Source organism: Thalassophryne amazonica, chromosome 12 (assembly GCF_902500255.1).
Source record: "Thalassophryne amazonica chromosome 12, fThaAma1.1, whole genome shotgun sequence".
NCBI lineage: Eukaryota > Metazoa > Chordata > Actinopteri > Batrachoidiformes > Batrachoididae > Thalassophryne > Thalassophryne amazonica.
In genome coordinates this window covers 80,639,203-80,663,618 of record NC_047114.1, presented here as the reverse complement: position 1 = coordinate 80,663,618, position 24,416 = coordinate 80,639,203, and the positions used below count along the sequence as shown (strand labels likewise).

The following is a 24,416-nucleotide window of genomic DNA, read 5'->3' as shown; positions in this document are numbered from 1 at the left end:
TCGTATGAGCACACCATGAAACATTGCGCTGACGGGCAGGCGTGCACGATGTTGGTGTGACGGTTCCTGCACACAGCAGTGTCTTTCGAGCAGGAACACAGCAGCTGCTCGCACTGTGTTCCATGGGGCGAGGTGCACCACATCACACCGCTGATGTGGAGAACAATAAAATAAAACCAGCTGTATAATTAGTGAATATCAATGGGTTGATATAAATAATACATAAAAGGGGAAGCAATACAGAAGCCCACAGTTAAATAACCCTGCTTAAATAAAAAAAAAATGCCACTCATGAGATTTGAACTCACGCGCTCTGATTACCAGATGGAAACTTTACCACTGCGCTACAATGGCTGTCTTGTAACAGGAGCGTGAAACGAGTAAAATCAACAAGCAAATAAACATATTTTCTAAGAAAAGGAAAAAAGTGCTGTGATAACTGACCAAACAGCATTTGGTATGGCGTATTTCTGCTGATACCTCACTGAAAGTGGTATATTTGTCATATTGTTGGGTTGTCCTGGTACTGCGGCGCACCGCTCACAGCCCTCACGGCCCGACACGCGTGTCCTGTCAGACGTGACATTCAGCTCGCCTGCTACGTGTCCAAACAGACTGACAGTCCATTTTGATGTATTTCCACACAAGTACATACACAGGAATGGCGTGAATGGTGACACATTTTCTAAGTGCCAAACGATCGATGTTACATGTTTGTGTGTGTCACCTGGAATTTGGCCGACACCTGCCGCGAGAGGGTTCGATGGGCTCACACAGCACACACTGTCTTTCAGCCACTGGTGTGCACAAATAATTGTAGCAACAGGTGTACGAGGCAGCGACAAATTTACATGTTTTGCACACGATTCCTGCTTCATGCGCACTTTATGCGCAAAATCGAGTGAAGGGGCCCGTAGGATGGTATCCTTTATCGACTGACAAAGTTTGATCCTGATCCGATCCAGATTACAGATTTTTTTTTTTTTTTAATTTACCATTGGAAATCCCATTTAATGTATATTTTACTTTATATCTTAACCAGACGTGCTCCAATCACTCTCATATTTGAAAGTGAGGTGCAGACTGGCACTCACTATCACCTGACTTTGATCAGGATCTGATCCAGATTGTGGATTTTGAGGACATTTTAATTTAATATTGAAAAGGCCTTTTGGTGTACATTTTGCATTATATATCAAAAGTGCCTCAGCCACTCTCATTTGTGACAATGAGGCGCAAACTGGCACTCTGAATGAATAGACTAAATTTGAGCTTATTGCAGATTTAGTGGATATTTGATTTTAACATTGAAATGCCCTTTTGATCTATATTTTGTATTACTATTTTATCTTATGAAAAGCCACTTCTAACAGGACTGAAAATTTTTTCCAAGGTAAAATTTTATGGAATTGGAAGCTAGTGTTTGTGGAGGTTTGCGCTCTACCAGCACAGTGCTGCAGTTTACAAGTGAAATGTGAAATAATCAAAACATTTTTTGAAATGTGCTGAGAGATGGGTTTAAGGGAGGATGGTGGGAAATAAAGGAATTTTCCTTTGTTTTTTCTCCTTTCTGTCACTGGGATGCAGAATTTGTAGGAAATAAGAAAATATCAAGTCCCAATTTCCAGCTCTCTAAAATGAAGCCTGCTCAGAAGAGCATCAATGTGCAATTCTTTGACTGGCCACATGAGGCTGGCTCCAGAAGTAAGGAGATTACTATGGAAGACTATGTTAAAATGTCCAACTTTTGAGGAGACAGTACAGCCCCATACAAAAAAAAGTTTTGATCTCTCAAGCTAGTTTTTCCCTCCATGAAAAGTGGTCATGGTGTGAATTAATACATACATACATATATATATAATCAATTATCAAGTTGTTCACCAATGAATATGGCTTTATACACCCTGAAGAAAACCATACATGGTTTTTGGTGTGTGGTTTTCTGAAGGGTGTAAAAAGCCATATTCATTGGTAAACAACTTGATAACGATTTTATCATATACCTATAAATGATAAATGTTATATGGTTTTCTGAAGGGTGTAAAAAGCCATATTCATTGGTAAACAACTTGATAACAATTTTATCATATACAGTGGTCCCTTGTTTATCACGGGAGTTATGTTATAAAAATAACCCGCGATAGGTGAAATCCGCGAGGTAGTCAGCATTATTTTTTTATAGATGTTTTAAGGCTGTAAAACCCCTCACTACACACTTTATACACTTTTCTCAAACAGGCATTAACATTTTCTCACTTTTCTCTCCTGTGTAAACACTCAAAGTTCAAACCTTAGTAGAAAAAAAATAGAACGTTTTCCTATAAATAATTATGATGGCTTTTAGAACTAACAAATTTAATTTTAATGATCAACCTACGAGGTTGGACACGTAAGAAATTATTAATAGTGACTCAACAGTATTTCACACTTCCTCTGACCGCGCCTCTTCGTCGTGGTGCCACTCCGCTGTCCGGATTGGCTGATTACTCGGGTGGCATGAAAAATATTACCCGTCCACGAAAAGACTGCATTGCTAGTGTTTTATCCAATCATATTGGCGTATCATTTATAGGTATATGATAGATAGATATATATATCATCAGTTTAACATTTTCAAGCCATAAAGTGATGCATAATTAGGGGCGTGATCACTTTGACTGACAGGTAGTCCTTGAGGGAGAAACGGGATAAAATGAAAGCTTTTATCTTTTATTTCCAATCGATCATTTTTACTTTGTATCGGGGCGACAGGCTGTTCAATTCACTGCCATGATGAGGACATCAAACACTTTACTGAAACTGAAAGGTGTCTGTTGGGAAAGAATTAAAAATTGGCTTTGACACAGCAGTAGAATTATGATGAGGTGATTTGAATGCAGCGGTTTCTCTGGAGATCCACGAGATGAGGCATTTCCATCCAGACTGGCGGCCCTGGAACTCTGACCCAGGATCCCCATCTGGAAGTCTTCAGGGGAGAAAGAACCCAGAAACAGATTGTGGGAATCCCAGTGGTTTGACACATAGCACACAGTTTCAAGCCCGGTGTCGCCGACCGAACGGTCCCCCTAAAAATCGGTCCACTCTGCCTTCACTGCGCATGCGTCATCAGCCGCGGTTCACCGATTATCACCTCGTTTCTCCTTCAAACTGCACTCCAGTCATCATCTATCTCAGCGATAGACAGCTGAAGTTTTGTACAACAATAATTTCCACATAAATTCAGCATTATTTCACAATAAAAGGGGAAGCGATCAGAGCACCGCGGCTAAATGAGCTGCGAGCTGCTGCGTCATTTCAAAGAGTCACCGATTATCACTTTGTTTGTGTTTAAAACGGCCTCGTTTCCGCTTAAAACTGACTTTAGAATGATTTAAGAGGTTTTACTTTGTGATCTGATGGTTAATAATCTCATTAATCCATTTGATCGTTTTGGGTGAAGAGACTCTGTCTCAGATGAGCGACTGTGGTCCCAAATGGCGGATGCGCAGTGGAGGCAGGGTGGACCAATTTTTAGGGGGGGGGGACCGTTCAGTCTGCGACACCAGGTCATTAAAATACGCGAAATGGGCCGGGGGAATGAGCTCATGTCCATGTGCATGAGACCGCTGCAATGTGAGTGATGCATTGCTCAGAGTGCGTGTAACCGGTCCACCCCGTGCCGCACCCCTTCACATGCTTTGCCAGCTTGTCTGGTGCGGTATTCCATCATGTTTTCAGACAATTTTGTGTGCCCACTCACACAGTGACTACAACTGCCCCACCCCGCCCCTCCGCCACCGCTCTCCACACCCCCCACCCCCACTGTCTCAGTTCTCAATAACAGCTTCTGGTTTTGGTGATGCTTTCAGTTACACGTGCACTTTATGCACACGTGTGTGCAGCTATGTGTGTGTTTTTTGACTTTGCACCCCCCCCACCCCCAATCACCACCACTCAGTAAGGCACAAGCTGAGGGCTCATGGGTAATATGCACTCAGACAGCTGGTGTCCTGAAGGAGGCGTACGGAAGACGTGAAAAATGATTTGTGATTATATCACAGTGCCACATGATTGCTGGGTTTAATTTGTTTTTGATTGTGCATGTGGCTTCTGAGTAGCTTGTGGTGTCACTTGTGGCACAAAGTAGGATTTTTGTTTATGCTTGATGTTTTATTTAATAAGGACAGAAATGTTTATTACCTACATAATCCGGTGTAACGTTGAAACTCTAATAATATTATTACCGTCATGCATCTTTGCATTGCTAACTTTGACTCTGTATTGACTCTTGATTCTTCCAATTTCTGAAATTATATTAGTGCAGCGGTATCCAAATTGAACAAGCCTCTTTAAAAGAAAAAAGAAAAGAAAGCCCTTTCTGCCTCCTTTTCCAAATACAACATCTAATCTACTTGACAGCATGAAATTATCATCTTAAGGGTACAAAGTGATTTACACATATCTTAACTTTGGAACACACGCTAATTATATTTGGAAATAGAAGGCTGTGTAGCAAAGTACACAACTTTTCTAGTGTACCCAAAGGCAGCATCATTATGCAGATTTATTATGTTTTAAGTTAAATGGGCTGCATTTACAGTATCTAGTGCTTTCATGGGCAAAGCTCTTTCCAGAGAAAATAACAACTTTCATTGTCACAAACACACACCAGGAGCAATTTGAGGATTAAAGATTAAGCTGGTCTGATGGGGATTTGAACTAAGGATCTTCTGATCACAAGATCACTGCTTTAACCACTTGACCATCTCCTCAATTTATGCTTTGAGTTATGTGATGTTTGCATCACTTTTGTTAGAACTCTTGGCGAAATTCTACTATATCTGCATTAATGGAAAATGTCCACCAGGTGGAAATATTGCTCAATTTCAAGAACCTTGAGTACAGGCTGCTGTGGGACATGACGATGAACCTGTTGCTTATAGTAGTGAAAGATGTTGATGTGAAAGTTTGTGGTTAGGTTTACTTTTGGAGTTATGGTGAAGTAGATTTACGGTCAGGGTTGTGTCACAGTTTGGGTTATAATTACGTTTACAGTTATGTTTGAGGTTTATTTATGGTCAGGGTTGTGTTATTATTATGTTTGAGGTTTATTTATAGTCAGAGGTGTGCTATTGTTACGTTTGAGGTTTATTTATGGTCATGGTTGGGTTATCGTTCCATTTGAGGTTTATTTATGGTCAGGGATGTGTTATTGTTACGTTTGAGGTTTATTTATGGTCAGGGTTGTGTTATTATTATGTTTGAGGTTTATTTATAGTCAGAGGTGTGCTATTGTTACGTTTGAGGTTTATTTATGGTCATGGTTGGGTTATCGTTCCATTTGAGGTTTATTTATGGTCAGGGATGTGTTATTGTTACGTTTGAGGTTTATTTATGGTCATGGTTGTGTTATGGTTCCATTTGAGGTTTATTTATGGTCAGGGATGTGTTATTGTTCCATTTGAGGTTTATTTATGGTCAGGGTTGTGTTATTGTTACGTTTGAGGTTTATTTATGGTCAGGGTTGTGTTATTGTTACGTTTGAGGTTTATTTATAGTCAGGGGTGTGTTATTGTTAAGTTTGAGGTTTATTTACAGTCAGAGGTGTGTTATTGTTATGTTTGAGGTTTATTTATGGTCATGGTTGGGTTATGGTTCCACTTGAGGTTTATTTATGGTCAGGGTTGTGTTGTTGTTACGTTTGAGGTTTATTTATGATCAGGGTTGTGTTATTGTTACGTTTGAGGTTTATTTATGGTCAGGGTTGGGTTATGGTTCCATTTGAGGTTTATTCAGTGGTGGGCACACTTCCGATAATCCGATAACAGATAATTATCAAAGATAATGTTTTCAGTGTCGGATTATCTTTTTAGATAACTTTAAAAACCATTATCGGACCAATTATCTTCCGATTAACAAACAAAATAAACAAAGCTGAACAGCGACAAGCATTTTTAAAATTAGTTCAGCACCCACCTGTTAAAAGTTTTGTAACAGACCCATAGTTATAACCTTTGCAAACAGAAGAGAACTGCTTGTATAAAAAGCATCTCAATCTTCTGCAAACAAAGGAAAAACAGCCCCAAAAGAAAAAAAACATTTCCTTTAACACCATACCGATATGCTCGCAATATGACCTAAGTCATCCAGAGGCATACATTTTTAACTTATGGTTCAAATTTTAACCAAACTAATTTTGGACAAGTTATTTAAAATTACTGTCATGTCTGAAGTTTCATAAAATATCAGATATATGTTTTAGTTTTAAAGTAATGTGCTAATTTTTAAGGATTTGTGAGCACATGCTCTGCCCCGCAGTGCATTTTGGGTAGGATGATGTAATCTCAGTACGTCACGACAGGACAAATGCATTTCAGACACTCTGTTCAGGCTCCACGGACAACAGCATTAAACTCTAGTGCCTGACACTCTCTTGAATATATTCTCTGCGTTTATAGACGTTGATTTTTTTAATTGCGTTTGTTAAATTCCACGCATTTTAAATGTGAGCAGACAGGGATTATCTAGAATTTGTTTTGAAGGCCTCTACTGCCATCTAGCATCTACTGGCCAGTAGTGTTCATGGCAGTGTCTGGGAACCAGTAGATGGCAGTGTTCTATTTATTTTGACCCCGGTTATGTCAGATGATTGTCAAATCAACTTTTTTGCTTTGCAAATGGCTTTTTTTTTTTACAAATGAAGTTTAAAAACAAAACAACTGCAAAATAATAATAATAATAATAATAATAATAATAACATTATTACAAGACAGCTCTGCAGTGTTTGCACAGGCACAGTGCGAACGGTTGGATGCTGCTTGTAGCTTTCAGCAGCAGGATAACCTCACGACGGCCGACCACAATAATATATCAAACAGGTTTGTTTCTCATTCGACCATACGATCGGCGATCAGGAGGTGGTCGTCAGATGTTGACCGCAACTTGATACTCCATGAACACTACACGATGCAGGACGCACAATTAACCTGAAACTTGGTCCAAAAAATCCCTGCATGAAAAATCATCTCGCACACTGTAAAGCACGTTTTACAACATCAAATGAATGTTGTAAAAAGAGAATGTGGAGAGAATGTGTGCAAACATGCGCACATTCTCTGCACATGCAAAACATTTTGCGATGACACTTCCAGGGCTCCATAAAAATGCCTGTTTTTACAAATTAAAAAATGGAATATTTTACAAAAGCACATTTAAACACCAACACACGACAGACGTCACAATAACGTGTTGGTTTACATAATGAATGACTGAACCAATCAGTGTTTAGCAGAGGCACGTTTACCCAGAATCCTTTGCGATCTGTCTCTTTGTTACAAAATGTCAGAATTAGTGCATTATTCAACATTAAAAGATAAATGTTACATTTTAACTTTGTACAAATGACAGAATTGACATTAATGGAGTTATTCTATCGGTATTAATGTTATTTATAAATCAACACCATAACTCAATATGACTTTATTTTTCAAGACCTCTGCATGACCGGAACTTTGTCATTGATAGAGAGCTGGCTTTACGGCTGTTCTCAGGGTGCCTCTGTGCTTGGAGTGCTGTAGTAAACGAGAGCTTCCAGCAGGGGCAGACTGTTGAAAGAAAAAAGTGTGGTCTTATTGTTTTGGTCTGTTGTTATTTTTAATATTATTAGAAGCTATTAAATTTGTTTTACTAGTAGTTGTAAATGTGCCAGAGATAATATTGGAATTTATCTGTTATTGGTTATCTGTAACTTCCGATACATTTTTGGGTGGTTTATTGTTTTATCTTTATTGAAGATAACTTTTCAGTTATCTGATTATCTGTTATCGAAGTTAATTTTTTGGTTATCTGTGCCCACCACTGGGTTTATTTATGGTCAGGGTTGTGCTGTGGTTATGTTTGAGGTTTATTTATAGTCAGAGGTGTGTTATTGTTATGTTTGAGGTTTATTTATGGTCATATAGTTATGACCATAAATATGGTCATATGGTTATGGTTATATAGTTTATAATAAAATGGTGTGGCACCTACATCACCTGGTAGTTCAGGCAGTTCATACAGATTTCCAGGTCATAGATCAGCACAGATCTTTGGATGGTTTTAACTTTATACCCAAATAAAATAATTAGGTTCTTGATATGGTGCAAGTGTGACAAATATGTGAACCATGAAACAACACTGTAGCTTAAATAATCCACTGTGGCTGTGAGGAGGTGGAGCTGTATTTATTTGTTATGTCTACAGCCCCATCAGAGGCCCAGATGAAGTCTGTCCTCTCAGGGGGCCGCGAGCAAGCAGCCAGGTGGGCGGTTGCTCATTGTCTGATGCTCTCGTCAACCACCCACGTAGTTTTTGTTTGTTTGGTTTTTTTTCACAAAAGCTAATGATTGTTACTGGTTGGAAGGTTCACTGCAGATTTAAACTCGTGTGTCATCAGAATCTCCTGCGTGTCACGGAGAGTGAATTCACAAGAGAAGGTGTGTTCTGATGGTGCTGCTTTATGCAATAATTACACCATTTTCTTGGCTGAAGCTTTAAGGCAGGAACTGTTCATAAAGTCTTTGATTCCATTCAGAGCCTGGGAAACATTTCCAACATGTTTCACAGTGAGACCTGCAGGAAGTGACTGTTTGGGAGGGACGTTAAAGTGATGCTCTCACTTTAATGTCTCTCCCAAAAAGCGTAACTAGTAAATGTGAAATTCTGAAAGTAAATGCATTTTTTATATATCTGTCATATAATTATAATGAGAAGTGTCATCAACACAAGCACCGAGTGTTAGGGCCTCTTCACACATAGCACGAATAAGTACAAATCAGGACGAATCATAGCGAAACAGCTTGTATGAGTGAACCACGAAAACATTGAGCTGACATCGGGAGGGAGACGTGGTCGGGCAGGCGTGAATGTTTCCACTGTGCAGCTGCTGTGAAAAAAAATACATGCCAACCACGGGATTCGAACCTGCAATTTACAAAAGCTCTGATTGCCAGCCAGAAACTTTACCACTGCACTACTATCACTGTCCTACAAAAGGTGCAGAAAAATGCCTGAAATCAAAAAGGAGCTAGAAGTATTTAACAAAAAAATAAAACCACACACTATAAAAACAACACTGCATTTTATTGAATCCTTCTTATGGAGCGAACAATACAAGTATGAACCATCTGTTCCTCTGTCTGTGTGGTCACCGACGTACAATCATGAAATAACATGAATGAAACAGTTCATGCGCTCTTATCATGTCCACATCTACTAGCCTGGCGTGTCCAGCCCACGGCGCACCGCAGGACAGACACCGCGTCATATGGAACAGAGCTCACGTGAGTGACATGACATTCAGATCACCCGCTCTGTGTTATGATCTGACAGTCCATTTCACCTGGGACAGCCTGTCAATGTGCGCGCTGTGTGCTCGCTTGCGCAACACAGCCCATCGCTACAGACCGTCGCAACAGTGATATATGCTTTTATGTATGTTCACATGAGGACAGCAAGCAGTCACATGCGCATCACAGTGGACAGTTGTAAGTTCATGTCCATCCAAACACAGTACGTGTTCACAACCATGATGTCCAGAACCAGAGATCTCACAGCTACGGCTGTCGGTGGAAACACCCCCTTTCAGTTCAGTGCACACACCAACATCTCACTGTGTTTCTGTGTTATATGATCATTTCTTTTTAGTTATTTTTAGTGCTAATTAGTTATCCCCCCATCCACAACACATCTGCCACATGTGTTGTGGATGGGGGAGGGGGAGCAACACGCACAATTCACACGCACGGTACATGTATTGCAGGAGGAGCCGACACTCTGGCACGCCACATGTGCATTACTGTTTTGAAACTCCACACTCGTGGAGGCATGTAGACAATTTTTCACAGCTTGACAGTGATTGTCTGCTGACTGCTGTCATGCTAACAGCGTGAATGGCCACACATTTTTTAAGTGTGTTAGATGTTTGTGCGTGTCACCTGGAATTTGACACCTGCCACGAGAGGGATTGAATGGGCTCTCACAGGGCACACTCTGTCTTTCAGCCGCTGGTGTGCACAAATAGTTGTAGCAACAGGTGTACAAGGCTTTGGAGGCAGCTCCGACTTTACAACGTATTGCATACGATTCCTGCTTTGTGCGCAATTCAGCCACATTCGTACTATGTGTGAAGGGGCCCTTAACAAAGGCACGCAGAGAGTATATACTTGTGCCAAGTCCCCGGGCTAAATTCCAGTCTTTATTACACTCTAATGTGCCACCCCTATCTGAAAATACATTTGTCCACCACTTCAAGATCATTGTCTGAAACTGGATCAAAGTAAATGTATGGAGAGAAGCGCATGGGGTCCTGAACACTCAACTTCGATCTTGATTGTTCACCTTTTTTCCTAGTTCTGATCTTTGGTCCTTATTACTTTGAGTCCTAAAACCAGGTTCTCATCTTTGTTTCTTGTCTCTACTCTTTGATCCTAATCACAGAGCTTTGATCCCAATTGTTGGATGCTTTGAACCCTTGAAATCAGCATCAAGCAATCAGGATTATGTATCAGATCCTGACCTTTGATCCTGACTGCTGAACTAATCAACAATCCTGATTACACAAAAAAATAAATTAAAAAAAACTATAGATCAGAAATCATATACAGGATCACAATCAAATGAATCAGGATCATCAAAAACAAAATGCGGCCAGAGATCCACATCTGCACTTAACTTTACTCAAGTCTTTCTTAAGTCCATTCAGTTAATTTATATTGCACCAAATCACAACAAAACTGCCTCAAGCACTTCACACGGGTAAGGCCTAACCCTACCAACCATCTTGAGAAAGCACACAGGCGACGGCGGTAAGGAAAAACTCCCTCTGATGTTTTTGAGGAAGAAACCTCAAGCAGACCAGACTCAGAGGGGTGGCCTACTGTTTGGGTGATTCTAAAGCCCCTTTCACACTGGGCCTGCATAGAGCTGCATTGTGCTGCATATCTAGTACACAGGAATGGCTGCGTAAGTTGCACGCAGGGGGAGAAGGGTGGCCTGCCCCTTCTTCTTCCGTGGTTTTGAAGCTTCACTGCCAGCAAAGTTCAGCAGAGTCCAGCGGGATGAATAAAATCTAGCAATGCAGGTATGCACCGATTTAAAAAAAAAAAACCTAAAAGGATTTTCGCCGGCGTAGTCAGTACGCTACATTATACAACTCTATGTTGGCCTGATGTGAAAGGGGCTTTAACAGTTGCAATGTTTTAACAAAATATGAAGGAAAAAACAAGAGAGTCAGTTATTAAAAGGTACAAATGGTCCATTGTGGTGCAGAATCCCTAGTCTCAGTTCTTGAATACTTCTGATAGGAGGCGTCATATGCCAGTGCCAGGTTAGTCTCGTCCTCTCCACCAGAGGTAGTCAAGGCATACATCTCCACCAGATTTCATTGAAATCCATTCATGTCCTTTAGAGATATCCTGCTGACAAACAAGTGACAACCACAACCTCCTTGAAGAGGCTGATAATGTCCATGCAGTGAGGTGGCCTTCAGGAAATTCATACCATCTCTTTCCATTGTATTTCTTTTTGTCCCCTCTCCAAGGAATGGCCTTAAGACCAGAGAGGCCTGGTTCTATTCCGGAATCGACTCAGATGAGACCCAGAATAACTCATATCCCTCAAATCCACATCCCCCTCATCATTCCACAGCTGCCCTCCAACCCCAGACAACACACCACACACCATCACCCCTCCAGCCCTCAGCAGCCGCTACTGCCCCAAAGGCCAGTGGTGGAGACCGGCGAGGCGGGACCACCAGGCTACGTGCGTAAGGTGACAGTACGGAGGGGCTCAGAGGACCCTTCTTCCACAACCGTCAAAGGGTTTGCTGGAGCACCAGGTGAGAATGTGTTGTGATTTAATGCACTCTGACATACAAAAGTGTACAAACGCTTCAGGCATCCAAGACATTGGATAGAAATGCAGTGATTGGTATTCAGTATGTTTATAATAATAATAATAATAATAATAATATATTAATGGCTCATTTTTTTTCTGCAGAATTCAACTATGAGACACCCACCACCAACAACTTGATTTCATTAAAGAAAGTATTGAAACATCAGAAAGAAAAATCTCTGTTGGTGTTCTGCGTAGTTCAATAATAATTAGGAAAAAACGGATTAAATACATTGTTTTCTGAAAAAAATTGCAGGTCATGACCTAAAACTTGTATTTTTCAAGGTGAAAAGTGCTGACATTTTATTTCATTATTCATTTCACTCTCATATTCACCTGTAAATATCAAATATGCAGCAGCTGTTCTACTACTATTACTTGTAAAACCTTTGCACATTACCATGTGCAAACAGCATAAATCTGCATTTTATCATGATGAGGACTGTGCAGAGTGACAGCACTAAATTAAATTTGATACATGCAGACAGCTTGTGTTTGAATGCCGAATTCTAAATTTGCTCCATAAGGTACTGTGAAAAAAAAAATCATAGGCAGGATTTAAATAAAACATAATAATAAAGATCTCCCAAAATGCTTTGAAAGATAAAATAATGTCCAGTCTACAATGTAAAACTTAAAAAAGACTAAACAAATTAAATAGCATAGTGTGACTATTAGGGATGGGTATTGATAAGATTTTATCAATATCAGTACCATTATCGATTCCGCTTATCGATCCGATTCCTTATCATTTCCCTTATCGATACCTCTTGTGAATTTTCTGTGTACTAAAACTAGGCATTACAGGTTTTCTATGTCAACAACTTTTGACAACTTATTGAGTCTTAAAGTAAATAAATATGAAATTGGACACTGGATCTTTAAACTCGCCTACTACTTCGAGGATCTCCTCAATCCCATCATCACGTCTTCCGAAGAGGAAGCAGAGACTGGGGACTCAGAGGCGGACTCATCCATTACCCAGGCCGAAGTCACCGAGGTGGTTAGAAAGCTCCTCGGTGGCAAGGCTCCTTGGGGTGGATGAAATCCGTCCTGAGTACCTTAAGTCTCTGGATGTTTTGGGGCTGTCTTGGCTGACATGCCTCTGCAACATCGCTTGGCGATCGGGGACAGTGCCTCTGGATTGGCAGACCGGGGTGGTGGTCCCTCTGTTTAAGAAGGGGGACCGGAGGGTGTGTTCCAACTATAGGGGGATCACACTCCTCAGCCTCCCCATAAGGTCTATTCCAGAGTACTGGAGAGGAGAATTCGAATGATAGTCGAACCTCGGATTCAGGAGGAGCAGTGTGGTTTTCGTCCTGGTCGCGACACACTGGACCAGCTCTACACGCTCCATTGGGTGCTCGAGGGTTCATGGGAGTTTGCCCAACCAGTCCACATGTGTTTTGTGGATCTGGAGAAGGTGTTCGACCGTGTATCTCGGGGCACCCTGTGGGGAGTGCTCCGGGAGTACGGGGTCCGGGGTCCTTTGCTAAGGGCTATCTGGTCCCTGTACGACCGCAGCAGGAGCTTGGTTCGCATTGCCGGTAGTAAGTCAAACATGTTTCCAGTGCACATTGGCCTCCGCCAGGGCTGCCCTTTGTCACCGGTTCTGTTCATTATTTTTATGGACAGAATTTCTAGGCGCAGCCAGGGTGTAGAGGGGGTCTGGCTTGGGAACCACAGAATCTCGTCTCTGCTGTTTGCGGATGATGTGGTTCTGTTGGCTTCGTCAAATCAGGACCTTCAGCGTGCACTGGGGTGGTTTGCAGCCGAGTGTGAAGCGTCCGGGATAAAAATCAGCACCTCCAAATCCGAGGCCATGGTTCTCGACCGGAAAAAGGTGCTTTGCCCTCTTCAGGTCGGTGGAGTGTCCTTGCCTCAAGAGGAGGAGTTTAAGTATCTCGGGGTCTTGTTCACTAGTGAGGGACGGATGGAGCGTGAGATCGATAGACGGATCGATGCAGCATCTGCAGTGATGCGGTCGCTGTATCGGACCATCGTGGTGAAGAGAGAGCTGAGTAGGGGGGCAAAGCTCTCGATTTACCGATCGATCTATGTTCCGATCCTCACCTATGGTCATGAGATTTGGCTCATGACCGAAAGAACGAGATTGCGAGTACAAGCGGCCGAGATGTGTTTCCTCCGCAGGGTGGCTGGGCGCTCCCTTAGAGATAGGGTGAGGAGCTCGGTCACTCGGAAGGAGCTCGGAGTCGAGCCGCTGCTCCTCCACGTCGAAAGGAGTCAGTTGAGGTGGCTCGGGCATCTTTTCCGGATGCCCCCTGGACGCCTCGCTGGAGAGGTGTTCCGGCCACGTCCTACTGGGAGGAGGCCCCGGGGAAGACCCAGGACACGCTGGAGGGACTACATCTCTCGGCTGGCTTGGGAACACCTTGGGGTTCCCCCGGAGGAGCTGGGGGAGGTGTGTGTGGATCGGGAGGTCTGGGCGGCTTTGCTTGAGCTGCTGCCCCCGTCACCCGACTCCGGATAAAGCGTAAGAAAATGGATGAATGGATGGACCTTTAAACTCTGGACATAATAAACTCTACATGGTGGATCCTTGATCCCTGGACATAAATAGAAATAAACAAAATCTGTAGTGTTTGTCGAAAGCATTTCCTTTTAGACATTATTGGCGTGAATGTCTTTCCATACATCTGAGCTGAGCTCTTGCAGCTGGCTGTGCTGCACGTCAGGATGTAATTCATAAAGAACGCAGGACGTCTCATTTTGGGAGGAAAAAACATGTTTTAGTTGATTGTAGTTTATTGTTTGTATTACAGCGTTTGGAAAGAGGTGTTATTTGATTTAAAGCAGCAATTTGTTTTGAAGTTATTAATTACGACCGGACTCTGTGACTTTAATCCATACAAAAGTGACTCACGATTGACATATTTTAATGGCTTTGAGAGGGGTTAAGAAGCAGACTTGCCGCTTCTGAAGAGCAGCGAATCAAAGAACCAACGAGCCAGCGGATCAAAGCATCACTTCATTGGTTCATTCTTCAAAGTAGAGTCACGCTGCAGAAGCAGTTGATTACAGGGTCTGTAATCAACGTAGAGAAATGAACATTTTCCTGACAAACACCCTCAAAAACAACAGCCGCTCTGAAGGACCGATAAGGGACTCTTTAAGCAAAAAGGCTATTTATGTCGGTGGATCGAATCATTTCTTAACGATACCCGAAAAGAACCAGTTCTCAATACCCAACCCTAGTGACTATGCTTTACCTTAAAAACAGAGTTCTTTTGGGTAACTTATCCATTGTTTTACATACTGATCAATTGAACAGTCACTGATTCTTGGGTTTGTTATATTTGTCAGATCTTGCTTTGAGCTGCAAACCTACAAAATAAAAAGGATTTACTTGCTCTAAATAGACCTGCCACATTCTTTCATAAAATAGATCAGATTCCCTGCAATGTTTGATTAAATTGGCATTTGCAATTTTTAATTCTGGTGTTTTACTGACATTTTGATAAAGAAAAAACATTTAAAAAATGCATATTCATAATTCATAATTATTCATAATTCATTTTGTTAACGTGAACAAACTGTACATAAAACCACACATAGTACATTACAAAATTGAAATAATAAAACTCAAAAATATTCAATAAAAATTCATCTTTAAACACAACTAAAATACTTGAAACTGAAAATTGGATATGAAACCCCACTTCAACAAGTCAGAAACCATTATAACTATAGAGCTACACTGTACACACAAACACTACAATGCCTAAGATTTTTGCAAAGCACTGCAGCTGCATGTACGAATCTCACTTTTTGAATCTGAGGAATCAGATTCTTGTGGTTAACCCTCTGTTTTCATTTATAGCCCCACAATGTTATCATCTGATGAATGCATACAAATTATTAATGGATGATGCATTCATGATTTGATTATTTGCAGGCTATCCTCCTGTGCAGCCCGTGTCTTTCAAGCCTCGATCAGCCAACCATCACGGTACTGCAAATTAATCTGCACACATCTACAACCATTACATTGGCATGAGAAGGTTTTAGTACCACTGTTTTTTTACACATTTTACTATTTTTCTACATTTGATTTTTTGTTTGTTTGTTTGTTTGTAAAATGATGCATTTTAAATGCATAGTGAAACATATCTCTATAATGTGACATAAATTAAATAAAAAGATATCAAAGCCAACATAATGGAGTGCATCAGTATGGTCTTCCTTTAGGATAACAGCCAAATCATCACTTTTACACCCTGTTTTCTTTAGAAAACTCAGGGGATGGATACATGCACATTTCCAAATCAGTGAATAAGACTTAATTTACATAAAGCATTAAAAAGTACAGATAGTATGGCGCTGTATGGTAAACCTTTCTGGAGGAGGCCACCAAGACATGGATGGCAACTCTGAAGGAGTTACAGGTATCTGTGACTGTCATTTGAGAAATTGTGTGTTGTGCAGCATTTGTCTTTTGGGGCACCAGTTATACAGCTTCATGGTAGAGCAGAACAGAGAAGGATTTTGTTTCAATAAAACAGCTCAAATCTAGGCTCAAGTCGCCCGTGTGCTTTCCAGTAAAATGTAGCTGAAATCCTTTGTTCCACTTCACCATGAAGCTGTGTAACTGGAGATGCAACAGACAAAAGTTGCACAATGCATAGTTTCTCCAATCACACCCAGAGAAACAGATAATTCCCAGAGTTGCCATGATGTCTTGGTGGCTCCCCTCACTAGTCTCCTTCTTGCACAATCAGTCAGTTTTTTTGAGAACAGCCTATTGCAGACACTTAACACAATGACATACAGCAGTGGTTTTCAAACTGTGGGGTGTGCCCCGGCAGAGTTCTTCGGGGGGGAGTGCAAAAAAAAAAAAAAGGTAAACACTGTTAACAAAAAAAAAAGAAGGGGATAAAAGGAAAAAGAAAACATTGCTAGCTAACATGCCAGAAGCAAAATGGATAAATTTTTAGTGCGTAAATCTACCAGTGAGAAGACAGAGTTAATATTATTTATATTAAAATGTGTTAGTTATGTCAAAGACGTTTAAAAACATGTTTAAATGTTAAAAAAAATGATGTTTAAAGTATGACAAAAGGTAAAATAGAAGAATAGAAAGTTTTTTAGAAACATGTTTAAAATGTTTGAAAAGGGTGTAAAATGTGTGAAAGAACAGAAAGTTCTTTAAAAATATGTTTAAAATGTTTACAAAGGCTGTAAAATGTAAATGCGTAGACAGTTCCTTAAAAACACATAAATATATTTAAAATGTCTTTAACGTGTAAAAGAATAAAATGAAACACACTTGAAATTGTGTGTGTGTGGGGGGGGGGGGGGGGGGGGGGGGGGGCAGCTATTCATTTGTTCTCTGAGTGGGGGGGTCACTCTCCCACACTTTGAAAACCCCTGACATAGAGTCACATTCAGCCATGTGAAAATGTTCATGTATCCATCTGCGGACTTGTCTCCAGCTGTAAAAGTGATGACTGTGTGTTATATGAAAGAATTTCTACACATGCATTTATTTTGATATTTTGATTAATTAACATGTTTGCAATTTTGTTCCATTGTGGGTTTAAAAGGCATATTTTTATTTTGTTTTTATGTCATAAAAAAATGAATGTGTGAAAGCCCGGTGGTGCCCAGACCTTCTCGTGCCACTGTTCTCATACATGTGTGTAAAAAGTGGAGAAGATGTGAATAATTTATGGAGTGTGAGGGGGAAAGTAGATGTGTTTGAGAAGGTGTGGGTGGGCTGTGCGCAGCGGAAGGATTAACCCGTCTGCAGGCGCACACGAGAAGGATTTTGTTGGAGCTGCTGGGCAAATGTTACATTTCATCATGACGATGAAGAAAAGTTACCTCTGGCATAGATGAAGACCAACTGCACTTACACAAATTAGTTAGAAATACCACCGTGTTATGAAACACTTTGGAAAAATAATGGTGTCACATTTTCTTTGGTACCTTGAATGCAGCACTGAATCAGGCATTTTTCCTGTAATTCATGACCCCAATACGCACGTCACAAACTGGACCCCGGGTAGATTTTTCAACTGGTTGTGTCATGTTGATTTTGGTGTCAGTTTATTGCCAAAATACAAAACAATTTCCCTTTTGCACGTTGTCATCAGGAGTAAATAATAATAATAATAATAATAATAATATGGCACTCTCTGGTAAATCTGTGTGGAGTAATTTTTCTTTCACCAGAACATTAAATCTATGCATGCATCTCATCTCAGATGCACCTTCTGGCAAATTGTAGCTGAACTTTCAGGTCTTCTTTTTAATAAAATCCTCCTCTGTACCACTTATCATGAAGCTGTATAACTGGGGATACAAAATGCAAAACATGCACTATGCACAATTTCTCCAATCACAGCCACAGAAGCCTGTAACTTCTTCTGGGTTGTCTGGGTGTCTTGATGGCTTTCCTCACTGTTCTCCTTCTTGCACAGTTACTCAGTTTTTGAGAACTGTCTACTCCACACAGATTTACCATAGAGTGCCACAGTGTTTGTATTTCTTTATAACTGATGTAAATGAAGTCCAAGACATATTCAGTGACTTGGAAATGTTCATGTATCCATCCCCTGACTTGTCTGAAGAAAACTGCCAATTAAACTATTATTCACAGGTATTATACTAAAAGGGCTGATTACTTATGCAAACCATCATCTTGGCTTTTATATTATTAATTAATTTATATCAAGTTGTAGAGATTTGCTTTGGGTTTGAGTCTAAGGAAGATAATTTTAGAAATTTTTATAGTGAGAAGCCTGATGTACATTTTGTATTTGAAATGCCATAAACAAATTAAAAAGGCATGAAATACCAGGGGGTATGAATACTTTTGCAAGCCACTGTATAAAAGGTGCGGAAAATGCCTGAAATCCCTCTTATCTAGCGAACAATACAAGTATGAACCGTCTGTTCCTCTGTAGGTGACCCATGGTCACAGACGTACAGTCATGAAATGACATGAATGAAGCAGTGCACTCTTATCATGTCCAGTGTCCAGCCGTCCCTGTGAGCGTTTCCGGCCCAACACGCGTGTCCTGTGGACGGCGCGCCACAGGACTGACACCACATCATGTGGAACAGAGCTCACATGGGTGACGTGACATTCAGATCGCCCGCTGCGTGCTGTGATCTGATGGTCCGTTTCACCTGGGGCAGCCTGTCAATGTGCGTGGCGTGCGCTCGCTCGCTGCAGCACCTTGCAACAGTGAAAAATGTTTTTATGTATGTCCATGTGAGGACAGCAAGCAGACACGCACATGTCACAGTGGACAGTCGTTAGGTCATGTCCATCCAAACACAGTACGTGTTCCCCACCTAGGACGTCCAGAACCAGAGGTCTTAACAGCTGCAGGTGTCGGCGGACACGCCCCCTGTCAGTTCAGTGCACACACCAACGTGTCACTCTCTGTTATGTGATAATTTCTTTTGTTATTTGTTATGTAATTGTGTATGTAGGTAGTATAGTACTTATTAATACACATGTCCTGGCTGTGGCCTCTGTGTTTGTACTGTGACACATCCTGTGCACTGAGCCGCCATTTGTGTCCCTGGTCAGCAGCTGGGAGGCGCCTCACCATGCTGTTTGTGCGCATGTGTCTGTACATACATATAAGCATTTTATGCAAGTGTGCTCCCCCTCCACGCCACATGTGTAGGGGGGAGCGGGCATGAAACACACATATGCCACGTGTTACGGTGGGGACTTGGGGGGGCAACAAACACGCACACATGCGAGACACATGCACCACATGTGTGTGGCTTTTTGCAAAGCCACACTCATGGAGGCACTTGGACAAATTTCACTGCCAGCTTGAAAGTGATTGTCTACTGACTGTTTTCATGCTAACAGCGTGAATGGCCACACATTTTCTAAGTGTCAGATGAGCGGTGTTAGATGTTCTTGTGTGTCACCTGGAATTTGGCCGCCACCTGCCGCGAGAGGGACCAAATGGGCTCTCACAGGGCACTGTCTGTCTTTCAGCCGCTGGTGTGCGCGAATCGGTATAGTGACACGTGTACGAGGCATTGGAGGCAGCTCTGATTTTTCACGAATGGCCTGCAATTCCTCCTTCGTGCGGTAGTCGACTTCAATTGTGTTAAATGTGAAGGGGCCCTAACATATGTACAAAGAGGGGTAATTTGATCTGAGTTGGAGTTCAAATATCCATTTCCAGTAATTTTTTTTCAGTAAACTGCTAAAATAGGTCAACTTTTGACTTTGGGGTTCAAACATTATTTAAGAGCCAGATGTGCTTTCTAGACCCTGGTTACTGAGCTACAGTGAGGAGTCATTTGATTGAAGTTAAAGGTCATTCCTGAACTTTCCAGTCAATTTTTTTTAATGTTTAAATTAAATGGAAATTCTGGGTTTGGTCAATTAGTGTCAAAACTTTGCTCTCTACCCTCTGTAGTTACTAAGAATTTTGTTGTTTATGTTTGTCACCACATCAACACTTAAGTTTCTGTCAAAGTGTTGCAGTGGAAACTTCAGAAATGATATCTTCCAATTTGCTACCAAATTTAAGACTGTACTCTGTAAGAGAAGTAAGACTGTATTCTGAGTGGTTCCTCAGAATGAAAGCATGCATGAACACACATATGCAGAATTTCATGCACTCTGCTTGTTGCCTGTATTCAGGTTGTGCACTTAATGCTGGATCTTTACTTTGTAGCTCCTGTAGCAGCAAAGGTACCATGGAACCTGATGCATCAAACTCCAGTCGAACCACCAGGTAAACTGACCTTCTCCAGAGTTAACTTCTTTAAAGGTTTTGTTAATTGCCAATTTTCCAGGAAAACAGTGATGACACGTGTGGCATTTTTCTGTAAAATTGAATCTCTATGAAATCTGACCTGGGACACGTGGTCTAGTTTCAGTAGACCACAGCGCCTTTGCAGATCCCTTCTCCTTCTCTGCCGGATTCACCCAGCAGCCATTCTCTGGAGACTTTGGCATCATCCGCTTCAACAGAGTTCTGGTTAATGATGGTGGACACTACAATCCCCACACAGGTAAGCTACTGTTTAAATACATGATATGGATGAATTTGTTGAGTGATGCTTGTAAGAACGGGTTCTTCAGTCGTGCTCGTATTTTGTGGAAAAACAACCAACCATGTCACTAAATCTGACCCTTTCTCCTTGGTGAAGGGATCTTTACTGTCCCACTGGATGGTAGATTCCTTCTTTCAGGACTGTTGACAGCAAAGCCAGGTGAACATGTCGAGGCAGTCCTCTCCGTTTCCAACCGCAGCGTCCAGAGGCTGCAGAGCTCAGGCGGGAATGGGGCCGCTCAGCTTGGTGGTTCGGCTCCGGGGAGCTGCGGCTGCGGAGGTTCTGTGTCTTTCAGTGTGATCTTGCCCCTGAGGAAAGGAGACCGCGTTGGTCTGGTGAGGACCGGAGGACAGCTAGCCACAGCGGACGCGAGGGAGGTTCTCTCGACCTTCAGCGCCATTTTCCTTTACACGCCGCAAGCCTTTAAAAGATAGCTGGTGATTAGCTGGACAGTACTGACAAGAGCAAGTGTATTCCCAGCTGAAGATTTGTCTTTATGCAGTAATTTTACCTGCTGTGTCATTTTGAAGACTTAAAGGACAATTCTTTTTTTTAAACAACTGTGGTCATCTTAAACTGTTGTTGGCAATCAAACCTTTGAGTGCTTCACTCACCTTGGACAACTGCTTTATGAAGCATTGAATGACTTATTGAGGCAGCTGTATCAGGAGGTACAAGTCCACCATATGCTCAGAATAGCATCGAAATAACAGCAGTGTACTTGTTAAATCACTGGTATTTTAATGGTACATCATCTGAGGCAGCTCAGTGTATTTGTTTTCCTAAGGGGCTGATTTGTAGCAACCTTCACCACTTAACATTGGCTCTAGTTAGGCTTTGTTCAGATTACCAGTTCAAATCAGAGTTATTGCTTTATCTGAGTTCACTGAATGTGTGTGTATATGTATCTCAAGTGACCAGATCCGATCTGTGTGTTAGTGCACCAATCCTCATTTTGCAGTCTTATACACATTGGTTGCTATAGTAATGAAATGGCACCCAGCAGGGCATTGGAGCAGAATGAGAGCAACCATGGAGCAGCATAAAAAACAAAAACTAGAGCATCACCTTAACAAGAGCAATTTTATTGAAGCAGGATGAAAAAGTGACCTGAGTGGGGTGCAACAGATGGAGGTGGAAAAGCTCTAGGAATTTGCATTACTGGAGTTGCACTTCTCCAGAAGGTTTCCTTTAGGATTCAGTCTGTTACCTGCTGCTTAGCAACCAAAGCAGCCTGTCTTCACACCCAAAATGTTGACCACTGACAGCATACTACCTTTAAAGTACTCTTTGGACACAAATGATGGGATGGATGTGGCAAAGCTAGGTATGAGCACATGCTCCGAGACCTGACAAACTACAGTGTGTTAGAAACTGGCTAAATAAGGCTTCATGAAAGACTTGACATTTTTCTGAGTCCATTATTCTTTTCAAATAAAGGCCCCACACCCAGTGCATTTCAATTTGCATTGAACATTTTGTAAAGAACTGCCATCTAGTGGACTCAGGAAAAACAGCATACACTTCATGAAGGCTTTTTTGGACATCACTGCGAGTAAATGCACTATGCAATTTTAAGATTCTGAAAAACAGAGTGAGCTCATTTAGTGTCCCAAAAATATTTGTGCATTTATGTTTCAGCAGTAAATTTTAAAATAAGATTTCTTCCATACAATGCTATTGCCAAAGGTCAGTGGAGCAAATGTAGACTGGATTGCCAACAATCTGAGTAAGGTTGCATAAAAAAGTGAATTTGTCCATAGCAGGTTTTGAAAGTGTAAATTCAAGTTAATGTAGCAAATCAATGCAATGAGTTTGTGGGCACAGTTTTCTACAATTATACATCATCTTTTGTTAATTATTTGCCAAAGATACATGAATGCAAGAAGCAGTATTTCCAATATAATTATCATTTTACCTTTTTGTATCTAGTGTGAATGTTTTAAGATGTTGATAAATTAACAAAATTAATTTTATTTTTTAAAAACAACTATCAGTGGAATATTGCTGAATAGGAAATAAAACATGAAAGATTAAATCATATTTGTGTCTTAATGACACCAGACACGATGGATGACTAAAGAAGCCACATATCAAAGTGTGCAGCAAAACGCCAAGCCAACTTTAGACAATGAATGGGTAATGAATGCCCAGTTTAAGCCACTCCATGAAAAAGGTGTTAACACCCCAAAAAATTCACCTCTAGTTCATTAGTGAACTATACAAAACTGATAAGAACCACAGAGTATATAGTCAGATCCATAAGTATTTGGACAGTGAATTTCTAGCGCTTTTTTTTTTTTTGCCATTGAGTTGAAATATGTACATGTAATGTAAACCATTAACTTTAATTCCTTTGTATTAACCATTTAGGAATTACAACCTTTTGTTTACATAATGCCTCCATCTTCATAAATCATTGGGCATAAGAAATAACTAATGCAAGTACCTTTTACAGCCAGTTTAGGGGATGGGTACATTAATGTTTCAGAGTCACTGAATAAGTTTTTGACTTCAGGTACATCATTTAGGGAATAACCCTGTGTTTAATGCTTTGCAGACATTCATGCTCTTATACGGTTGTAAATATACGTTTCACCGGCTACACGTTAGCGGAGCCGGTAAAACTCATTTTGCAACCGTGTATAACAGCATGAACATCCGCAAATCAGACACACGGGGGTTCTTCCCATTCTAATCCAATTCCATCATTTGCATGGTTTATTTTTCTGTAGGTAATTCGGTCGGTGAGGCTTACCTTCGAGTTGAGGCAGTGTCGCTCCAATAGCGGTCAGGGTGCGGAGTAATCCATCATTTGATCAAATGTGAAACAGTAATTCTGCATCAGAATCCACATCAATACTTTTGTATGGTAGCTTAAATTCACCCATTTCAGCAACTTTCTCTTGCTCTCAGCTAACAGCTAGCAGGCCGGTGTTCTGTCAAATTGCACATCTGGTCGCATAAATCGACAGTTCCACGTCCCGACAATATTGCATGACAAAATTTTCTTAGAAGACAATTTTTCAGATAGTTTATCAGAACGCACAGGGAAGACTTGGGCCTTGAATGAAGCAGTTTTCTTGTGTGAAAATCCTTCCCTGTGCCACTGCACCATGCAATTGTGACAAAAAAGTACTATGTGGTTTCTCCAATCAGCCAGCCTATAAAACCTTGAGTTGCCGAGGTGGCTTCCTTCACTTGCACTAAGTTTGAGACAGATTTACTACACAGTACCACAATCTGTAAATTTGTTGATTAATGAATATCAAGTCCAAGACACATTCAGTGGCTTTGAAATGTTAATTTGTCCATCACCCAACTTGTCCAAAGAAAACTGTAGAAGTACTTGTGTATAGTAATGATAAATCCTCGTGTTCACTTACTTATGGCTCTAAAAATGGCTGCACTGTGTACAAATGGCTGTATTTCCTAAAAGG

The 24,416-nt window shown here is 41.1% G+C and overlaps 1 protein-coding gene across 2 annotated transcripts in view; it reads left to right on the top strand.

Annotated features, from left to right (window-relative positions):
* The window catches only part of emilin2a (elastin microfibril interfacer 2a), a 69,063-nt gene extending 45,466 nt beyond the window's left edge, over window positions 1–23,597 (top strand). For both annotated transcript variants that reach the window (XM_034183605.1, XM_034183604.1), the window contains 5 exons: window positions 11,558–11,854; window positions 15,830–15,883; window positions 20,595–20,654; window positions 20,794–20,934; window positions 21,073–23,597. In XM_034183605.1, coding sequence (XP_034039496.1) covers window positions 11,558–11,854; window positions 15,830–15,883; window positions 20,595–20,654; window positions 20,794–20,934; window positions 21,073–21,410 — 890 coding nt within the window. In that variant the 3' untranslated portion in view covers window positions 21,411–23,597. The remainder of the gene's footprint in view (window positions 1–11,557; window positions 11,855–15,829; window positions 15,884–20,594; window positions 20,655–20,793; window positions 20,935–21,072) is intronic.
* Window positions 23,598–24,416: the final 819 nt, after the last annotated feature.